Source organism: Limanda limanda, chromosome 3 (genome assembly GCF_963576545.1).
Source record: "Limanda limanda chromosome 3, fLimLim1.1, whole genome shotgun sequence".
In the NCBI taxonomy this organism is placed as follows: domain Eukaryota; kingdom Metazoa; phylum Chordata; class Actinopteri; order Pleuronectiformes; family Pleuronectidae; genus Limanda; species Limanda limanda.
Window position 1 is genome coordinate 2,740,591 of NC_083638.1, and position 18,392 is coordinate 2,758,982.

An 18,392-nucleotide genomic window follows, 5' to 3' on the forward strand; every position below is an offset into this window, starting at 1 on the left:
AGATTCTTCTGTTCTACAGAAACTGTTTTGTTCCGTGAGACTGACCTGATGCTGCTCGCTCCTGCTGCACAGACACAACTGTCACATGTTAAGTGACACACACAGACACACACAGACACACACAGACACACACACACACACACACACACACACACACACACAAACACTACATACTCTTGTTTCCAACTAATCAGAGCTAATATCAGTCTGAATGACTTTGTCTCTGCTGAGGTTTTCAGACGTCAAGGGACTCGACACACTGCTGACACACACACACACACACACACACACACACACACACACACACACACACACACACACACACACACACGCTGTTACACTGAACCAAACTAAACATACACAACTGTTTCTTTACCACATTGACTCGGGTGAAGACAGTTTGTTCTGATGCTTTTCACGAAACAAAGTAAAGTCGACTGGTTTCATTTTGTGTGTTTTTTTTAATTTCACAGAGTTGTCAGAGGATCAAACACAATCACACAAATCAACACAACCAATCAGCAGGTGTTGAAGGTTCTCCTCTCTGATCAGTAGCTTCAGTTCTGGTTGGTTTGGGCCCAGACGCAGGTGCAGCCCACGGCCACCGACAGGTAGGACGCGGTGTAGCAGCGCGCCCCCTGCTGGCGGCTCAGGACCAGGACGCTCTGGTAGACAGGAACTGACATCAGCCGGTGTTCGTCCAGACCGGAGCAGAAGGCGTCCAGGCACTCGGCCTCCCAGACGGTGGAGGGGATCCGGTCCTTCACAGTGGACGAGCTGAAGACACAGCAAGAGCAGAACCATCAGGTCACTGTGAAAATACAGACAGTGTGTGTGTGTGTGTGTGTGTGTGTGTGTGTGTGTGTGTGTGTGTGTGTGTGTGTGTGTGTGTGTGTGTGTGTGTGTGTGTGTGCGTGTTGTCAAACCGACCTCCATTTCCACGGAGACAGAGACCTCCTGTTGACGTTGCTTTGTCCACCAGAAAAGGAGGAGACCTCAGAGGAGAACGACAACATGGAGTCACATCCAGGAGGAGGAGGAGCTTCAGTCCCAGTGGGCGAGGAGGAGGAGGACACGACTACCCACAATGCAGTGCAACACACCTGTGGATAGGATGACAGAGGATAACTCTAAATTCAGGAAATGTTTTTAACCACGTCAGGGTGTGTGTTGTGAACGTTTGTGTGTTTGTAATGTTGTGTTCTCTTGTCCTGTGTCGATACTTCAGAATGTTTCCTTGTTGTTGAGTCGTCCTCAAACTCTTCTTCAATATTCTGTCACTTCTTATACTTTGTGTTTAGAGTTTTCATCCTACCTGGTTTATCTGCACTGAAGAGTTTATATGAAACTGACTTTATCACAGTTCACATGTTTGGTTTATACATAAGTTTGAATTATTCACTGGGCTGAAGTGTTTTTTTCATATATCACATGTCGACTATTTCTGTCAAGCAACCGACAAAATCTTCAGACGCAAAATCTCAACTTTTCAAAATAAAATTTTAAATAATCCGGCAGTGATTTTGACCCCTGGTTTGACCCCTGTAGTTTATCTGAGGACCTGCTGCACTTTTCAGGCAGTTTACTGAGAGTGAAGCTGATCAGACGAACGCCTCTCGAGATATTTGTTCCACATACACACAAACGTCTCTGGAGTTATAAAGTAGATTGTCCTGCGCTTCAGTTTTCATTCATTCAGAACCTCAGATGAATTCGGAGCTGTGATCCGACCTGTGGAACGTGTCAGTGGATGAAGGTGATGCTCACCAGCAGTTCTCCGACGCTGCGTCTCAGCTTCATGTTCTGGTCGTGTCCGGCTTCTGAGATCGATGGTTCTGAGATCAGCTCCATTTATGAAGATGTGCGACCCTCAGATCTCAGCCATGTCAGAGCTGATAACCAGACGCAGAGCTTCAGGGAGATTCCCGTTATCTCTCGGCTTCATCTGTGTTGGAAGAATCTGTGGGCGACTGTTTGTAGAATCAGACGTTCACTGATAACATCAAACAGAAATGACTCAGGTCACAAGGCTGGGAACCGTCACACACTCTGATTTACAGAAGATGCTGACTTACGAGGAATTATTCTGTTTTTAGTTATTCTGAGATTAATATAAAATTCAGACTTTCTTTAAAATGTCCTTTTCCTTTTCCAAAATATTGATAAATTGTGTATGAATAGTATAAATCATTTCTCACATAGATCTAATCATGCTCTGTAGATTTCAACCTGACTTAACACAGCTCCGGAGATACAAATCTCTGTCGACTCACAGCCTCTTTGTCGGTTGTGTTGTTACATTTTCTTTTTTATCACGACTTTAAGCCCAGAATCCTAATTTTCTTTCCAGAACATGTTTCTTTGACTGAATTATTCTGAGATTAATATAAAATTCAGACTTTCTTTAAAATGTCCTTTTCCAAAATAATGATAAATTGTGTATGAATAGTATGAACAATTTCTCACATGGATCTAATCCTGTTCTGTAGATTTCAACCTGACTCGACACTGGAGATACAGATCTCTGTCGGCTCACATCCTCTTTGTCGGTTGTGTTGTTAAATTTTCTTTTTTAAACCCAGAATCCAAATTTCTTTTCCAAAACATATTTCATATGGTTCTAATCCTCCTCCTCAGAATTTGGAGAAAAGTGAGTAAAAAGTGTAGAATATTTGCATTTGTCTTATCAAGTCTAAGATTAGCACATTTTACAATATTTGACAATCATAAAATAATATCTGGTTTTATCATCTGATGAATGAACATCTGTCTCAACAGCAGCTTCACTGTTTCTTGTAATAATTTAACTTTGTTTGACACTTTTCTCACCTTGCCCTCTGCCTTCTATGTAAAGAGTCTGGAGATATTGTCTATTCTGATTTGTCCCGATACAAATACAATTGTATTCACTTGAACAACCAAAGTCAGGAGTTAAAATAAATGCAGAGGTATAAATCCAATCATTACTGCAGCCATAGCTGTGTCAGTCTACAATATCTAACGTTTAAAGGGTGTGAGCCAATCAGAACTCTGATAGTCTGCTGCTAGCTGTCGGTTAGCATCTCTGTTAGCATGGTGCTAGCTGTGTGTGGAGGTGGAGGCCGCAGCAGACGCAGCACTTTGTGAGCAGGAGATGAATCTGTGTCTCCTCCGGGTTCGAGTGTTTTCTGATTCACATCAGTCGCATAGAAACGTCATTTGTTGGTTCAGGACAAATCTACGACTTTGTACAATCAGTCATCAATCAGCTGTTGGCTTTGATAGATACTATGACACATGGAATGAGAAGTGAAAAACACAAAGTACACTTTACACTAAGAACACTTGACACAAAAAAATAAGCTTTAAAATCACATTTTTCTAGTTTTAACTGTTTCAAAGAATTTCTTATGGGATTTCTATGCATATTATACTTATTAGCCAATTATAGATGATTTGTAATATATGAAACAATGTGACAGAGCTTCCTGTTTCCGTGTGTGGTCGTCAGAGAGGTTCTGGTGCTGTGACATCACAGCGGGGGCGTGTGCTGTGGTCGGCTTGTGATGTGGTCGACTCTGAGATCTGAGCCGTCAGCATCTTTCCTGTGACCTGATTTGGTCGACAGACGAAACCTGCGGCAGCTCTTATTAATCACCGGCTTCTGATCTGGTTACTGTCAACGCCGTCAGCGCTTTTCAGTTTGAGCGGGAAACGTCAGCCGAGCAATCGCATCCGACAGCAGCAGCTTTGTCCTGTGGGGGGCGCCAGAGGAAACAGCTACATCTAAGTCGGACCTGGTTCCCTCACAGACCTGATGTAACTCGTCAGCTTTTCTCCTCAGTCTCATCATAAAATAAAGAAAATGACGAAAGTTTACGATGAGTTTCATGTGGATGGAACAAATCAAAACTTGAAATTCAGGCAGGGGGCGCTACTCTGAGTATTCTACCTGATTTGGTGAGATGGGTTATTTACAGTTTAGTTATGACTCATAGCAGGATTTTGGTCGGCCGTTTCGGTTTATTTATCGATATAATTTATATTGTGTGAGATGCTCAGTGATATCAATATTTAATATCAGCAGCTGAAGACGTCACATGTTCAGTCGTCACTGTTTTAAAAACATTTAGAAGTTTATTTTAACCTGAATCGGAGAAAGAAGTTAATTAACAGTAAAGAAGTAAAACATACAGTTTATAAAGGCTACGGAAATCTGCATCTTGTGAGCGAGACACACACACACACACACACACACACACACACACACACACACACACACACACACACACACACACACACACACACACCAAACCACAGACACACACTTCACCTACTTACAAGCGTGTGTGTTTCCAGTGTTTGATCTTCAGTCGAGTAGTGAGAATCTTAGAAAGTAATTTTCAAACAAACCTCAGAGTTATTGATCTAAATCAACTTCGTAAATTTTATTTAAATTTGTACTCTTCACACACACACACACACACACACACACACAGAGCGAGATAGAGAGAGAGTTTACAACAACACAACACATTGTCTCACTTCCCTGGAACAGGAACATTCAGCCATAACAGTGAACAGTCAATAAAATATAATCGAAATTGCAATTTAATTGAATACTGAAACTACTGCGGCCACACTTTTCCTTCCACAAATGTCCTGTCAGCATTTCGAAGAAGCGGGAAATCTCCCTCAGACCCGTCAGTCGAACCAGGTGGGGGGAGGGGGGGGGGCGAGACGGCAGCGTAGGCTGGAAAACACACGAAGCGACTGAGTCACATCGCAACTGAAAACCAGGTCAGACGCTCACTTCCTGCATCACATGACTGATGCTACCGGGACGAGCCCGGAGCGCCAGGGGCCCGAACCAGAGCACTGTGACGTTCCAGAAGTTTCTCCTGTTGCATCATTGAAGACGTTAAATTTGACCCAAACTGTTAAAAAGTTATTTTCTGAAAACAATATTTTTTATCTTTTTATTTTTTTGAGTCAGAAAAATGAATTGAAACAAAAACTCAGAGTCGATAAAAAAATTCACTCGAGTTTTGCCAAATCATTTTCTTTGGTTCAAATAATATATCATGTTTATAGGAGTTTCTCATTTTAAAGTTTAACATTCTGATAATCCCAAACTATTGTTAATTCTCAGCATCGTGGTGCGGCCACCACTTTTTCCAAAAATCTTATATGTTTGAAAAGCTCAGTGCAGCTTTACTTGCTAATGTTATTCGTTTTCATTGCAAAACATTGAAACATTGATTGTTTTACTTCACTCGTCGGTCAGGTGTGTTAAAGGTCAAGCTGCTCGTGAGCGCCCCCTGTCGGATCAGTCAAACTACCCCAGACAGCCAGATTCAATTCAAACAGGTTGAATTTGAACTTTTCCCTCCACAATCGAATGAGTGTTTGAGTTTGAGACAAACTGCGATGACTCCATGAAAGCCCCCCCCCGAACAGAAACCATCACACTAACCGCAAATCTGAAATAAGAAAGGATTCTAAAAGTTAAATGTAAAATGTATCATTCAGTGTTTTACCGAGGAGACTGAGGAAGGAAAGACGACCTATTTAAAATTTGCTGCAACTTTTCAATGCAGAATATTTTCACCCAAGTATGAATCATGAAAGTGGGAAAGTGGGTCAACCTTCATCCTGCCGTTTGGTTTGTGTGGTTTAGAAACAAAGAAGGTGACATCATCGGAGGACGTCCGATATCAGGACCGATCAAGATAAAAAGCCTCAATCGACGTCCACCAGAGCACCAACGAAGAAGAAGAACCAGCAGACATCGAACCTGCACCTCCGAACCATCGAACCTGCACCTCCGTCCGAACCCTGGGAACCGAACCGTGAACCGAACAGAAGCTGCACGAACACAGAGACGTGAGAAGCAGAAGAATTCAAAATGTTTCTAACATCCAACAAAGTGACGGTAAGTGAAGCGGATTTTTCTTACAGAGGTTTTAAAAGTCGTAAATCACGACGCTAGTCCAGAACTACGTGTTTCAAGATAGATAGATAGATAGATAGATAGATAGATAGATAGATAGATAGATAGATAGATAGATAGATAGATAGATAGATAGATAGATAGATAGATAGATAGATAGATAGATAGATAGATAGATAGATAGATAGATAGATAGATAGATAGATAGATAGATAGATAGATAGATAGATAGATAGATAGATAGATAGATAGATAGATAGATAGATAGATAGATAGATAGATAGATAGATAGATAGATAGATAGATAGATAGATAGATAGATAGATTACTTTATTCATCCCCGAAGGGAAATTCAGTCGTCATAGCAGCCGGTATATTTGAATACAATAAAATACAATACAATAGAATAAAATAAAAAATATTGAGGTAGAAAGAATAAAAAATAGATAAATAGGTAGATAAGGTGCAGTGGCAAGATGATGGTAATAGTACTGATGATATGATGGTAATGATATTGTTAGACAGTATATAAGAAGAGTACAGTATATATAGTATACAATATAACATAATATATATTTATATATGATAGTAATTATACCAATATAAAAGCAGTATATAGTAATAATGGCAGCAACAGTATATATAATAATAATAGTAATAGTGATATAACAATAGTTTTAAGTGTTTGATGTTGAATATACAAATAAATAGAATAATACTGCAAATCAAAGACATTTCAGATGAATCACTATAAAATGTTTTATCTCTGTTTTCATAAAACAGCTTTTCATTGCAGTTATTAATTTTATTTAAATTTTGAAACATTAAAGCCTGAACGAGGCTGAACGAGTCCTGAGAAGTGAACAAGACATTTTCTATTTTTTAACAATTTCTACAATTAAATCTTGAATGTTGAATACATTTATTCAATAGTTAATGTGGTTTAAATCTTTTACTCTATTGATTTATCAACGTTAATGATTCGGTAAAAACATTCTTTGCTGCTCTTGAAGATGTTTTTAACTTTAAATGTATTTTTATCTTCGGAAACTTTAACTTTATTTTAAATATGAAGTAGCTTTTTTATCTTGTCCTGATGAAGATTAACTTATTTCTTACACGAGAACAAAAGTGAGACTTCTTCATCTTCCTCCTCAGGCTGCCTGTGTTGTAGCGATGATGATGATGGTGATGATGATGAGCGAAGCGGGAGCGATACCGAAAGGAGGCGGCCAATCAAAACACTCAGCAAAGACACGCAACAAGACGCATGATGCTGCGGCAGGAATGGTCCCCCTGCAACTGGACCCCAAATCTTTGGTTCCTACCACCAACATCAGACCACTGGAGAACGCCTCCATCTCCCCATGGACGTACAAGTAAGAACACACACACACACACACACACACACACACACACACACACACACACACACACACACACACACACACACACACACACACACACACACACACACACACACACACACCCACACACACACACACAAACTTAATGTAAATCTAATTTATAAACACTAGAACCAGGTCTTAACCCTCGAACAAGCCTTTGAAGGGTCCTCACTCTGTAGGGTCTATGCTCACGTGGTCCTCACAAAGACACAAGTACAAACACTCAGTGTAATGCTCCTGTAAAACATTCAAACTAAAAACGTTTTGCTCTTCCTCCTCCTCCTCCTCCTCAGAGAAACCCCCGACGCCTCCCTCCTCCCCCCGGTGCTGTCGGAGGCCCGCTGTCTGCTGCAGGGTTGTCTGAACCTGGAGGGCGTGGAGGACCAGAGCCTGGAGTCCCGACCCATAATGCACCAGGCCATGATGCTGCGACGGGTCAAGTCGGCGGGGGGGGAGAGCTACCACTACAAGCTGGAGACCCGCCTCATCGCCGTGGGCTGCACCTGCGTCCGACCCACAATCACACAGCAGCAGTGAGGCCAGGTCAAGGGTCAAGGGTCAAACTGAGGATTCAGCCAGAGGAGCAACGACACCAGAGACAAAAACCTTAAATTTATAAAGAAAATATGATCGTCGTTAGGATCTTAAAGGTTAACTGACTTTTTGAGCGACACAATATCATCAATCATCTTATTGATAAAATAACTACACATCCTTATTATAATTGGCAGCTAATATCTTGTGGTTTAGACTTTTATTTGTGTATTTGATTAGAACTGATGCTGCTCTGCGACTCTGATTATTAATCTCATTCCTATATTTATTGAATCTAATCTTATTTTATTTATCTGGAGAAACTACGCAACGTAATATTATTATTGGATGTGTTTCATGTATTTATCCTTTAAGTTATTTTGAAAGACATTCTATTTAAGTGATATTAATGTTAATGTATTTACAGTTCAAATGTGTTGATTCAATAAAGAAACTGACCAATGAAAAGTGTCATCGTTTTATTGTTGAGTTTAAAATATAATGTGATTTCTGTACATCATCATCATCATCATCATCATCATCATCATCATCATCATCATCATCATCATCATCATCATCATCATCATCATCATCATCATCATCATCATCATCATCATCATCATCAACATCATCATCAACATCATCAACATCATCATCATCATCACGCTCTGACTCCTATACACTTACTTTTGCCAGGGAAACACACTGACACACACACACACACACACACACACACACACACACACACACACACACACACACACACACACTGCTGCAGCTGTAAACACTTGACACAGATTCATTCATTCATCCCCAGAGTGTTTAGTGAGATGGTTTCTGCAGGAATCTGATGACGTCTGTTTGTTGTTATTAATGCTTCAAAATCAAGTTCCGAGGGGGGGGGGGGGGGGGCCTGACTGAGAGCTTGAGGACACGCCCACCTACACCTGGGATCTGCACCCATTGGATGGTACTAGCTGTCAATCACACGGTGGCATCCTCTCATTTTCTATGAGCCTTCGATAGTTACAACAGGTGGAGTCGCCCCCTGCTGGTCATTAATATCATGAAGGTGTGTTGACTGATTAGTTTTGACCTGGAGAATGTCTCAGTATCATCTGAGCTCATCAGCATCTTATCTCTGAACTCGTCTTTTTGTCGCTTGTGGTTTCACTCTGACTCAGATTTGGTTTTGTGGCCGACAGCCGTGATCGGATCTAACAAACCACACTTCAGAGATTAAACCTTTCAAACGTTGTTATCTTGTTTGAACAGTAGATGCAGTGAATGAAAGTGTCCAGCAGATGGAGCTGTTTCTCTCAGGTGAGCTGTATTTCCAGGCCCGGTTGATTCAGGTAAATCTTCCTTTGGCTTGTTTGGGTTTGAGTCCGGCTTCTGTCGGGTGATGTCGGGTCAGTGTGGTTTGGTCGTGTACAAATGTTCAGTCTGGTGACGATTCCTTGAGGCACAATCACACGCACATGAACACATTGGCACTGTTGGCATGGCAACACAGCACAGTAAAACTCCTGTGAGCCATCGAATGATGAAGCGTCCGGTCGTTCATCTCATTCACAGTTTATCTCCTGGTTGTTGAGAGGAAGTCGAGCGTTCGGACCCCGCCCTCGGTCCTCCTCTCTTCTTCTCTTGTGTTCCCAGAGTGTCTTCCTGTCGACCTCCCAGTCGGAGCAGCGCCGAGGTCAATCCTCAGCTCATCCGCCCCTAAAATGGCTTCCAAAGAAAGTTCAGCTTGTGTTGTGATCAGGCCGTCAAGACACCTGGAAGAAGAGAAGAGGAAGGAGAGTTAACGAATTGATCCTGTTGGGTTCTGGACTCTCTGTTTCTTTGGTTGGACTCTTTTGATTATGGACTCTTTTTTGGTTTATTGACTTTTACCTGCAATTTTGTTTAAGTTTGTGTTCAGCTGTTTCCCCCTGAGTTCTCCGCTTCCTGTTTTATTTTGAAATGATATTCCTTTTGTATCCATAACTCGATTTCCTGTCTTTCCTGATTGCCTGAAGTCTCTGTAATTCCTTTGTCAGCTCTTCATCTTTTCTTCATCATGTTTTCAGTGGCATCTCTACGTTGTTTTAGTTTAGCTTTGTTGGAGCTCAAAAATGATTTGTAAAAGATTCAAATAATTATTAACTAGCTCACGATTCCTGCTTTTTATTGTTCTAAAATAACGTTTGATTAAGTCTCTGGAATTGTGTCTCGGACATCATTTACTGTGGCTTCCATCTCAACTGCTGTGTTCTTCTGATTACTGTGTAATAGATTACACTTTGTAATGGACTACACCAATACTGCCCCCAGATCTTACCCCTTGTTCAAAAGTATTTTGTCTTCTTCTATTGTCCATTTATTTTAGTGCAAGTCCATTACTGACCTCTAGAGGTGTTGGTAGGTTTATTTGTGAACCAACTGTTTCCAGTCTTTATGCTAAGCTAACCTAGCCACATTTCCCACCACCCCTCCTCCTCCTCCTCCTCCTCCTCTTCATCGTCCTCACCTCCACACTGTGCTTGTCCTGAAACACAAACCAAAGCAACACAAACTCAGTCACAGATTCATGAATCGTCTCCGTGAGCGTGAAGGTGACAGAAGCTCCTGAGGGTCTCACCTCCTCCTGCAGCCGCTCCTGTGAGGCGCTCAGGTGCATCAGCCGCTGCTGCTTGTTCGCTTCGGCCCGATGCTCCTGCCGCTCTTTGGTCAGAGCTTTCTGAGCCACTTCCCGCTCGTGCTCCCTCCTCTCGGCCAGATGTTTCAGCAGCTCCGCCTCATGACACTAGAGGGAGAAAGAGTTTACAGTGACTTCCTGTACGTTTATTTCTCCAGTTTGGTTAATATTACTATCAATCAAAAGTTTCCAATCACATCAGAGAACAGAGTTTATGTTGATAGAACAGAGAGTTGGCAGCTGGTTGAGTCTGAATAGATGATGATCACTGGAGGTGTTCCTCAGGGATCAACTCCAGTGCCACTACTCTTCTTTCAGTATAATCCATCAGTCTAAATCTCAACAAATCAGAATGATATACATTAATATTCCCCTCACACACCTTTCTTCTCTCCTGGGCGGCGTCCAGTTTCTTCTGAATCTCCTCCAGCGATGGCTTCTGGCGAGGAGGCGTGGTCGCCCTGAGCTCGGGGCCGCCGTCGAAGGTGGGCGGCTTCAGGATGACCTCGAAGGCCTGGCCGCTCGCCCGCTTGCTCAGCTCGATCACCTCCATGTGCCGGATGTTGCACAGGTTCAAGTCCACCACGCCGGCTGCAGGAGGAACAGGGGAACGTGAAATGAAGACACATTGTTCTGCAGCAGCAGGTGAACTGAAGGTTGTTCCTCCTCTGGAGAACATGAATCCATCCAGTAGTTATGAGCATAACTCTAAAAAATGTTTTTCAGCGTCTTTTCTCTGATGATTAAAGACAGAATAATGAATTTGCAAATGACAAATGTAAATGTGCTGAGAGTTTTATTTATTCAGTGATTGAATCTTTCTGCTTTTAAAAACCACACAGCAAAATCTGTAGTGTTGTTTTTTCAGTGTTAATATCTTTTAGTTGGTGGGTGTTGATTTTGGAGTTGTTTTAACACCACTAGTGTTAAAAAAGCTCTGCGAGTGTTGTCAATCAAGCGAGTTAAATGTTAACACCTGTGACTGAGTTAGATTCACTTCAGGTGGAGTTGATCATAAAATATGGGAGGAGCTTCACCACAAATCTCTGCACCCAATGAACCATAACAAAATCACCCGACTCTCTTTATCAAGACAGGTGTGAGACTGACCCTCGGTCTCATTTAAGTGTTAAAAATACACTTTAATGAGTCATAAAATAACACTATGTATGTTAAAAAATAACACTCACAGTGAAAGGTTATAACACAATTTAGAGTTAAAAGTGCACTTATGTGGTGTCATAAAATAACACCAAGGGTGTCAAATATTTATCACTGTTGAAGAGTTAAAATATTAACACTTTTCAAAGTGTAATTTTAACTCAGAATCCGTGAGGATTATATAAACTCAGAAAAAGTGTTAAATTTAACACTCTGTGAGTTGAATTAACACTCCCGATTTTGCTGTGCAGGGTTGTTTACAGGTATCACAGCTGACTGAATCAGAATCTACTGATCCGATTTGTTTCTGTTTTCATTACTTTCACTATATCGCAGTTGAAATACCAATCTTGTCCAATAAGAACTTTTTTTTATTGTAACCTAATTAATATTACCATTAATAATGTAACGTTATTTTACATCATCCTTTCTGTCAGAAAAACCTTGTGTCTAATCTTCTGTTCATTCAGGTTTTAAGTCAGATGAAAATTTAGAGGAAGAAGAAGTAAATAATGTAATCCTTAGTTTTAAATTAAGAGTATTTATCTGATTTTAAGCTTCACTAGAAATCCACTTATTATGATAATAGGAAAATAGAAAATTGGTGATGTTTTGTTTTTAATACTCTGCAGGAAAAAGGAGGTTTTGTTTATTCAGATGATTCTAAGTGAAAGAAAAATAGTAAAGAACAGAGCAAAACAGAATAGAATAGAAGGAATAGAATAGAGTGGGACTGACCTTCCTTCTTTTCAACTGTGGCGTCTCTGTGCCGAGGAAGGATGCAGGAGCAGAAGAGAGACACCAGGGGGAGCTCTCGCATCTTCTCTCTGTATGCTGAAACAAGCATAGATACAAACTGCAGGTGAATCATTTGATAAAAAACAATCAACACGAACAATTCACTCAGGAAATCAATAATCAATGATCAGGGATTGGTTTTACCTGCTAGAGTCATGGTGCTGCGGGTTCCAGTCAAAGACACTGTGGTGAGGTAGAGTCACGTCCTGAGGACACAGACAATCACACCAGTCAAACTCAGGAGACACTGAATCTGTTCAACCTGCAGGAGACACTGAGATGCTTCAGTTTGAGTGAAGCTGAAACATCATCATCTCTCTGATCTGATGCATCACTTCATCACTGGATCTTTGTTTCTGTAGCTTCCTGCAAACTCTGTACTTCTGATAGATCTGCTGTACAAATTTAGAGACTGAGAAATGATTTAACATCATTTTAATTCAAACAACAGATTTTGTTCAGGGGAGATATTTTGTTTTAGATTTTTTCTTTTAAAGTCGATGATTCAATCACAGAAATCTGAGCTTCTCTTGTTCTGGATTCAGCAGAAGCTTCGGATTCAGGTTAAAAGCAGCATCTGAGAGCAGTGAAGGTGAATTGTGTCAGAATCTAATGTTCCCTCAGCATGAACCTCCAGGTCACAAATTAACTAAATGAGCTAAAACATTAAACTGATGTCCACTGAACTCAGAGGTTAAGTTAATTTCTACTGTTCACATCATGAATCTAAGAGATTTATGTCCAGCATTAAATATCAGTTTACATCAATAATTTGAAATTGCTTCTTATGATGGAAGAACTGAAAAACAGCAAATTAAAATAAAATACATTCTGCAGAAACAAATGCAAAATATCAATCTGTTAAAATCATCAGATTGATTCTTCTCTAACTGAACACTGTGTGTCTATGTGTGTGTGTGTGTGTGTTTGTGTGCGCGGGTGCATGAGGACTGAGCGATGATGTCATTGTTGCCAGTAAGCGCATCAGCTTCTGCAGAGCCGAGCTCCAGAACTAAACTCATGAAAAATACAAAAGAATAAAATAAATGATGCAACAAAGACAACAAACTAAGAAAAGATGAAGATGAAGAACAGAAGCTGCAGATGAACAAACGATGGAAGGATAAAAACAGAAAAACATGTTGTTCTGTTCGTCTGTGCTGCAGGAATCTGAGGAAAAGCTGCTGCTGCAAACATGTGCACAACTAAACATCAAATACACATCAACCACACAGCAAATACACAACAAATACAAGTGAAAGTGAGTCTGTGTGTGTTTGTGTTGTGGATCACTCACCCTGCAGTGATGCTGGTTTCTCTTCTCTCTGTTCACACTGAGGATCTGCAGCTCAGCAGCATCAGCACCAAGGCAGCCTGCTGCATGACATCACCCAGCAGCCTTCTGATTGGCCGCCAGGGATACTGGGCTGTGATTGGTCCAAACAGGGCAGAGCAGAGGGAGGAGGAGGGCGAGGAGGAGGACGAGGAGGAAGAAGAAGAGGAAGAGTGGGTTCAGAGGAATAATCCTGTTCTTTGGAATCATGATCATTTTACTGAGCACAAACCCACACACACACAATCACACACACACACACACACACACACACACACGCACACACAAACACACAAAGATCATGTTTGCATAAAGCACAGAAAGCAGGATGAACATCTGAGAAACAGAATTTTATATTAAAAGATAAAAACGTTAAAAATCAATGTGTTAATTTCATCCTGGTGAAGAAACGATATGAATGAATTATATTTATTCATTAAGGGAAAGTATAAAAACAACCACACACACACAAACAGTATATATGTGTATATATACACTGTGATTTTAAGTCTTTATTTATTTAGTTTCATATAATTTGAACATCTCCTCACCACCTGCTCACCGGTGGAACATCAGCTGCCAGGGCTTCCACCTGCCCAGTTTCATACTTTTCTTTGTCCGTGTTTCTCATAACGTTGCTTTACATCGTCTGCACCTGTAGTTTCATCGTGTTCCTGTGATCTTGACCTGTGATCTTGACCTCTGATCTTGACCTGTGACTGACCTGCTGCTGTTTGCAGTCACATCTCTGACCTGGATCGTTCCTCCAGTTCTCAGGGTTTTGCTGCTGTGACACAAACACATGCAAAGAAAAAACATTCACACAGAAATTAAATGTATTAAATAAAAGATACAAATAAGAAACTGGATGAACTGCTTTGATCCAGTTTGATCTGGTTTGATCTGATTTGTCAGTTCGATGTTTCTGAGGAAATGTCAGCACTAAATTTACCGGCTGACTATGAGCAGTTACTCATCCTGACTGTGTGTGTGTGTGTGTGTGTGTGTGTGTGTGTGTGTGTGTGTGTGTGTGTGTGTGAACGCCTCCATCTGTTGCTCCAGTCGGCAGCTAAACTCGTTCTGTCTGTCACTCTTCAGCTTCCTAACAACAGCAGAAATAAAGTTTGATTTGAACACTTTCATCTAGATGCTGTTCTCCAGGTGAAAAGGTTTTGTAAAACAATCGTTGTGACATTTGTATTAAGTTGCTATAGAGTCACATGTAGATGTACAAAATCATGAAGATGGCCGATATGACAGTTCCTGAAAAAGAGGCCAAAGTATTTGAATTGTCCCCTGTTGGCTGATTGCAGTTTAGGTCATAAACCTCACCTCCTCCATGTTAGCAGATGGGAAATGGACCAACAGACATAATGAAAGATTTAACCAGAAAACAAAAAAGAAAAGAAACTACAATGTCCTGGCTTAGAAGACGGAATTGGCTTCAAGTACTCAACCTCTTTAAAGGGACACTTCCTGGTCAGCTCGCTCTTACTGGCTTTGAAGTTTTCTGACCTGATAATCAAATATGTTCGATTTGTATGATTCGAGATTTGAAATCGGGACGATTATCCTCAAGTGAGCAGCAGCTTTAAGATGGTTTCTGTGATTTCAGGTCGTTCTCATCATTTTGGTTTTAATTACAGACCGAAGGTTAAAAATTAATTATCATTATATTAGCTTCATATTTTCAGTTTTATTTGTATGAAAAATTAAACGTAACAATGACTACAATCATCAAAACTGCACATGTGAAAAAAATGACAGCAGAGAACTGCAGCTCCCATCATGCACCAGAGTAAAACACCCCTCCTCACACTGAACCAGATGAGGTAATGCATCTGCAGTGTGTGTGTGTGTGTGTGTGTGAGAGTGTGTGTGTGTGTGTCGGTGTGTGTGTGTGTGTGTGTGTGTGTGTGTTTGATTCTATCTCTGAGGACCAAGCTCAGTTTCAGACATGTTGGATGCTGAGCAGCTGTAACACACATGGGTCATGTATGCAACTGTAATGTTTAAAATGTGTGTGTGTGTGTGTGTGTATGTGTGTGTGCGTGTATGTGTGTGTGTGTGTGTGTGTGTGTGTGTGTGTGTGTGTGTGTGTGTGTGTGTGTGTGTGTGTGTGTGGAGGTGAGTGAGATGCTGCAGCAAAGAGGAGCAGGAGAAACCTCCACATACCAACTGATGATGTCACCTGCAGCCAATCAGCTGAGAGCTCTGAGCCCCACTGTTTGTGTGTGTGTGTGTGTGTGTATGTGTGTGTGTGTGTGTTCAGCATAAACAACACATCTCCTGCACAATGATTTATTTAGGTGTTTTGCTTCTGTCCAGTGGATGTAAATCAGAATAGAATAGAATAGAATGGAATAGAACAGCAGTGTGTTATGAACGGGGGGGTTGCAGGGGGCGGGGTTTGTAGCAGAGCAGCAACGGGAAGCCATAATCATGACATCATCTCTGGAGTCTCAGCAATGATGTCATTTAGAATGAGGTCAGTGCACCGAGCTCAACACAGTGATGTCATCATAACAGATAGAGATAGAGAGAGAAAGACATGACTCAGGATGTTGATCAGGTGTGTTTATTAAATATCTTATACAAATATTCAAACAGAATAAGGGTGTAATAGGTCGTGCATAATATCATATATTATCTTATTGTCTTGACACATTAACAGACAGATCATTGAGGCCCACGTGGAAACTGTATGTAAACAAATGTATTTTTATCGGAAGCTCCGTAGATTCATCGTTGTCTTTACTGACATGCAAATGTTTATTCTTGTTTTATTGAGTCAGTGCTGACGTTTACTTTTATCTTTTGGTTTGGGTCATTGTCCAGAAGATATTAAAACCGAATGCAGGGCTTCATTAGAGTGTTTAGTGAAATCACTGACTGACCCTCCTCATCCTCACAGGAGGAGATCTTTGAAGAAGGTCTTGTCGGATTCATCTCTGTTCAAAGAGATTCTGTTGCTGCAGATTCACTCGGCCTGAAAGCAGGTCGAATAGATGTATAAGCTCATTTGTTTCTGCTGTCATTGACCTTTTAAATTAGACCTCGTGACCTTTTTGTTTTTATATTGTATTTATTAACATTGTACTAGTCTGATCGTGTGTTTTGTTGTGCTCTGATCGGGATAATAAAGATTTCTTGATGTGAATCATTAATTTATCTCCAGCCCGATGTGACCCGAGTTTCGTCTGTCAGGCTCCTCTGATGCTCGCTCACTGATTTGTGGTGAAAGATGGACGACGTGTCTCTGCTTCCTGCCGTTGGAAAAAGAATCTAGCAAAAATATCTCAGATACGGATACTGCCATCTAACTTTGGTGTGTAACATAGGGATCGTGGAGTGGAGACCTGAATAAACATCAGTGTGATAATAACTACCAACAATGACAAGAAACCATCTTTTAAGAAACATTTATTTAGTATGCTTTGATTTTTTCATTTGGTCCATGAGCCATCTGCTAACATGGATTAGGCGCGGTATATATACAGCAGCCAGCCACCAGGGGGCGACCCAGGTGAATTGGGAGGAGTCATGTCATCCATCGTTATTCAGTCAACAGTCCAGACACGTTGAGCAGCAGCCACAGAACTTTGATTTAACTCTGTTGTTGATCCTCCAGTCGAACAGACTGTAACTCAGCTGGTGGAGGAACCATGTGACTCTGTGCTCAGGGGGTACAGCGGGTCGACCACTAACCAGAGTCGTGCTGGTTCGATACCCAGCTCCGGTGTGGTTGGGCCTTGCTGCTGATGGCCAGGCCTCCAGTGTGAGAAGGATCAGTGATAGAATAGATGAGTATATAAGAACTTTAGAAGAAGTTTTTATATGTAAAGACTCTGAGGAATCCCAGATTAACAGATGGTTCATGTGAGACAAAGGTGTGAGTTCAATCCCGACTCATGAGCACTGCTGAGGAGCCGCTGAGCAAGGCACTCGCAGGTCAGGAGGAATCTAAAACCAGTGTTTATCAGTGTGTGTGTGTGTGTGTGTGTTTTATTTGTGTGTGTGTGTGTGTGTGTTTTATTTGTGTGTGTGTGTTTTATTTGTGTCGGCGAGACGTCGTGACTCCATGTTTCTGTTTCTGGTCGTGTCTGGAGCCCACTGCAGAGGAGAGAGTGGGGGCGAGCGAGGAGAGAGAGAGGAGAGACAGCAGTGTGGGCAGAATGTTAGCGGAGATGATTCACTGCTGCAGGCGGGGGGGGGAGAGCGAGAGAGAGGGAGAGAGAGAGAGAGAGAGAGAGAGAGAGAGAGAGAGAGAGAGAGAGAGAGAGAGAGAGAGAGAGAGAGAGAGAGAGAGAAAAAGAGAGAGAGAGAGAGAGAGAGATTTTACAGAAATATCCAGAGTTCAGCTCAAAGCGCTTCACAAAAAAAAATGAAAAAAAAGGATGAACCAACACATTTAAATAAATTACTTACTATAAAACGCATTGTTAAAGGTCCCTCATAAAACTACAAAAATGGCAGAATACTTCAAAAACTACGAGGAGTTGAAAACATAAAACTAAAGTTGAATGTTTTGATATAAACGGTTGA

At 41.2% G+C, this 18,392-nt stretch overlaps 3 protein-coding genes across 3 annotated transcripts; 1 reads left to right on the top strand and 2 right to left on the bottom strand.

Moving 5' to 3' along the window:
- Positions 1–557: 557 nt before the first annotated feature.
- Positions 558–1,811, bottom strand: il17a/f2 (interleukin 17a/f2). The gene is made up of 3 exons (XM_061067609.1): positions 1,768–1,811; positions 931–1,103; positions 558–777 (listed from the first exon to the last, which is right to left on the bottom strand). Exons 1-3 carry the CDS (start codon positions 1,798–1,800, stop codon positions 558–560), a joined length of 426 nt encoding a protein of 141 aa, XP_060923592.1. The 5' UTR covers positions 1,801–1,811.
- A 4,076-nt stretch (positions 1,812–5,887) lies between these two features.
- Positions 5,888–7,878, top strand: il17a/f1 (interleukin 17a/f1). The gene is made up of 3 exons (XM_061067608.1): positions 5,888–5,914; positions 7,091–7,311; positions 7,635–7,878. The coding sequence occupies exons 1-3, from the start codon at positions 5,888–5,890 to the stop codon at positions 7,876–7,878; spliced, it is 492 nt and encodes a 163-aa protein (XP_060923591.1).
- Positions 7,879–9,644: 1,766 nt separating this feature from the next.
- On the bottom strand, positions 9,645–12,722 carry LOC132998810 (stathmin-4-like). Its single transcript, XM_061068557.1, has 6 exons — positions 12,659–12,722; positions 12,455–12,550; positions 10,938–11,146; positions 10,499–10,663; positions 10,388–10,405; positions 9,645–9,653 (listed from the first exon to the last, which is right to left on the bottom strand). Exons 1-6 carry the CDS (start codon positions 12,669–12,671, stop codon positions 9,645–9,647), a joined length of 510 nt encoding a protein of 169 aa, XP_060924540.1. The 5' UTR covers positions 12,672–12,722.
- Between the last annotated feature and the right edge of the window lie 5,670 nt (positions 12,723–18,392).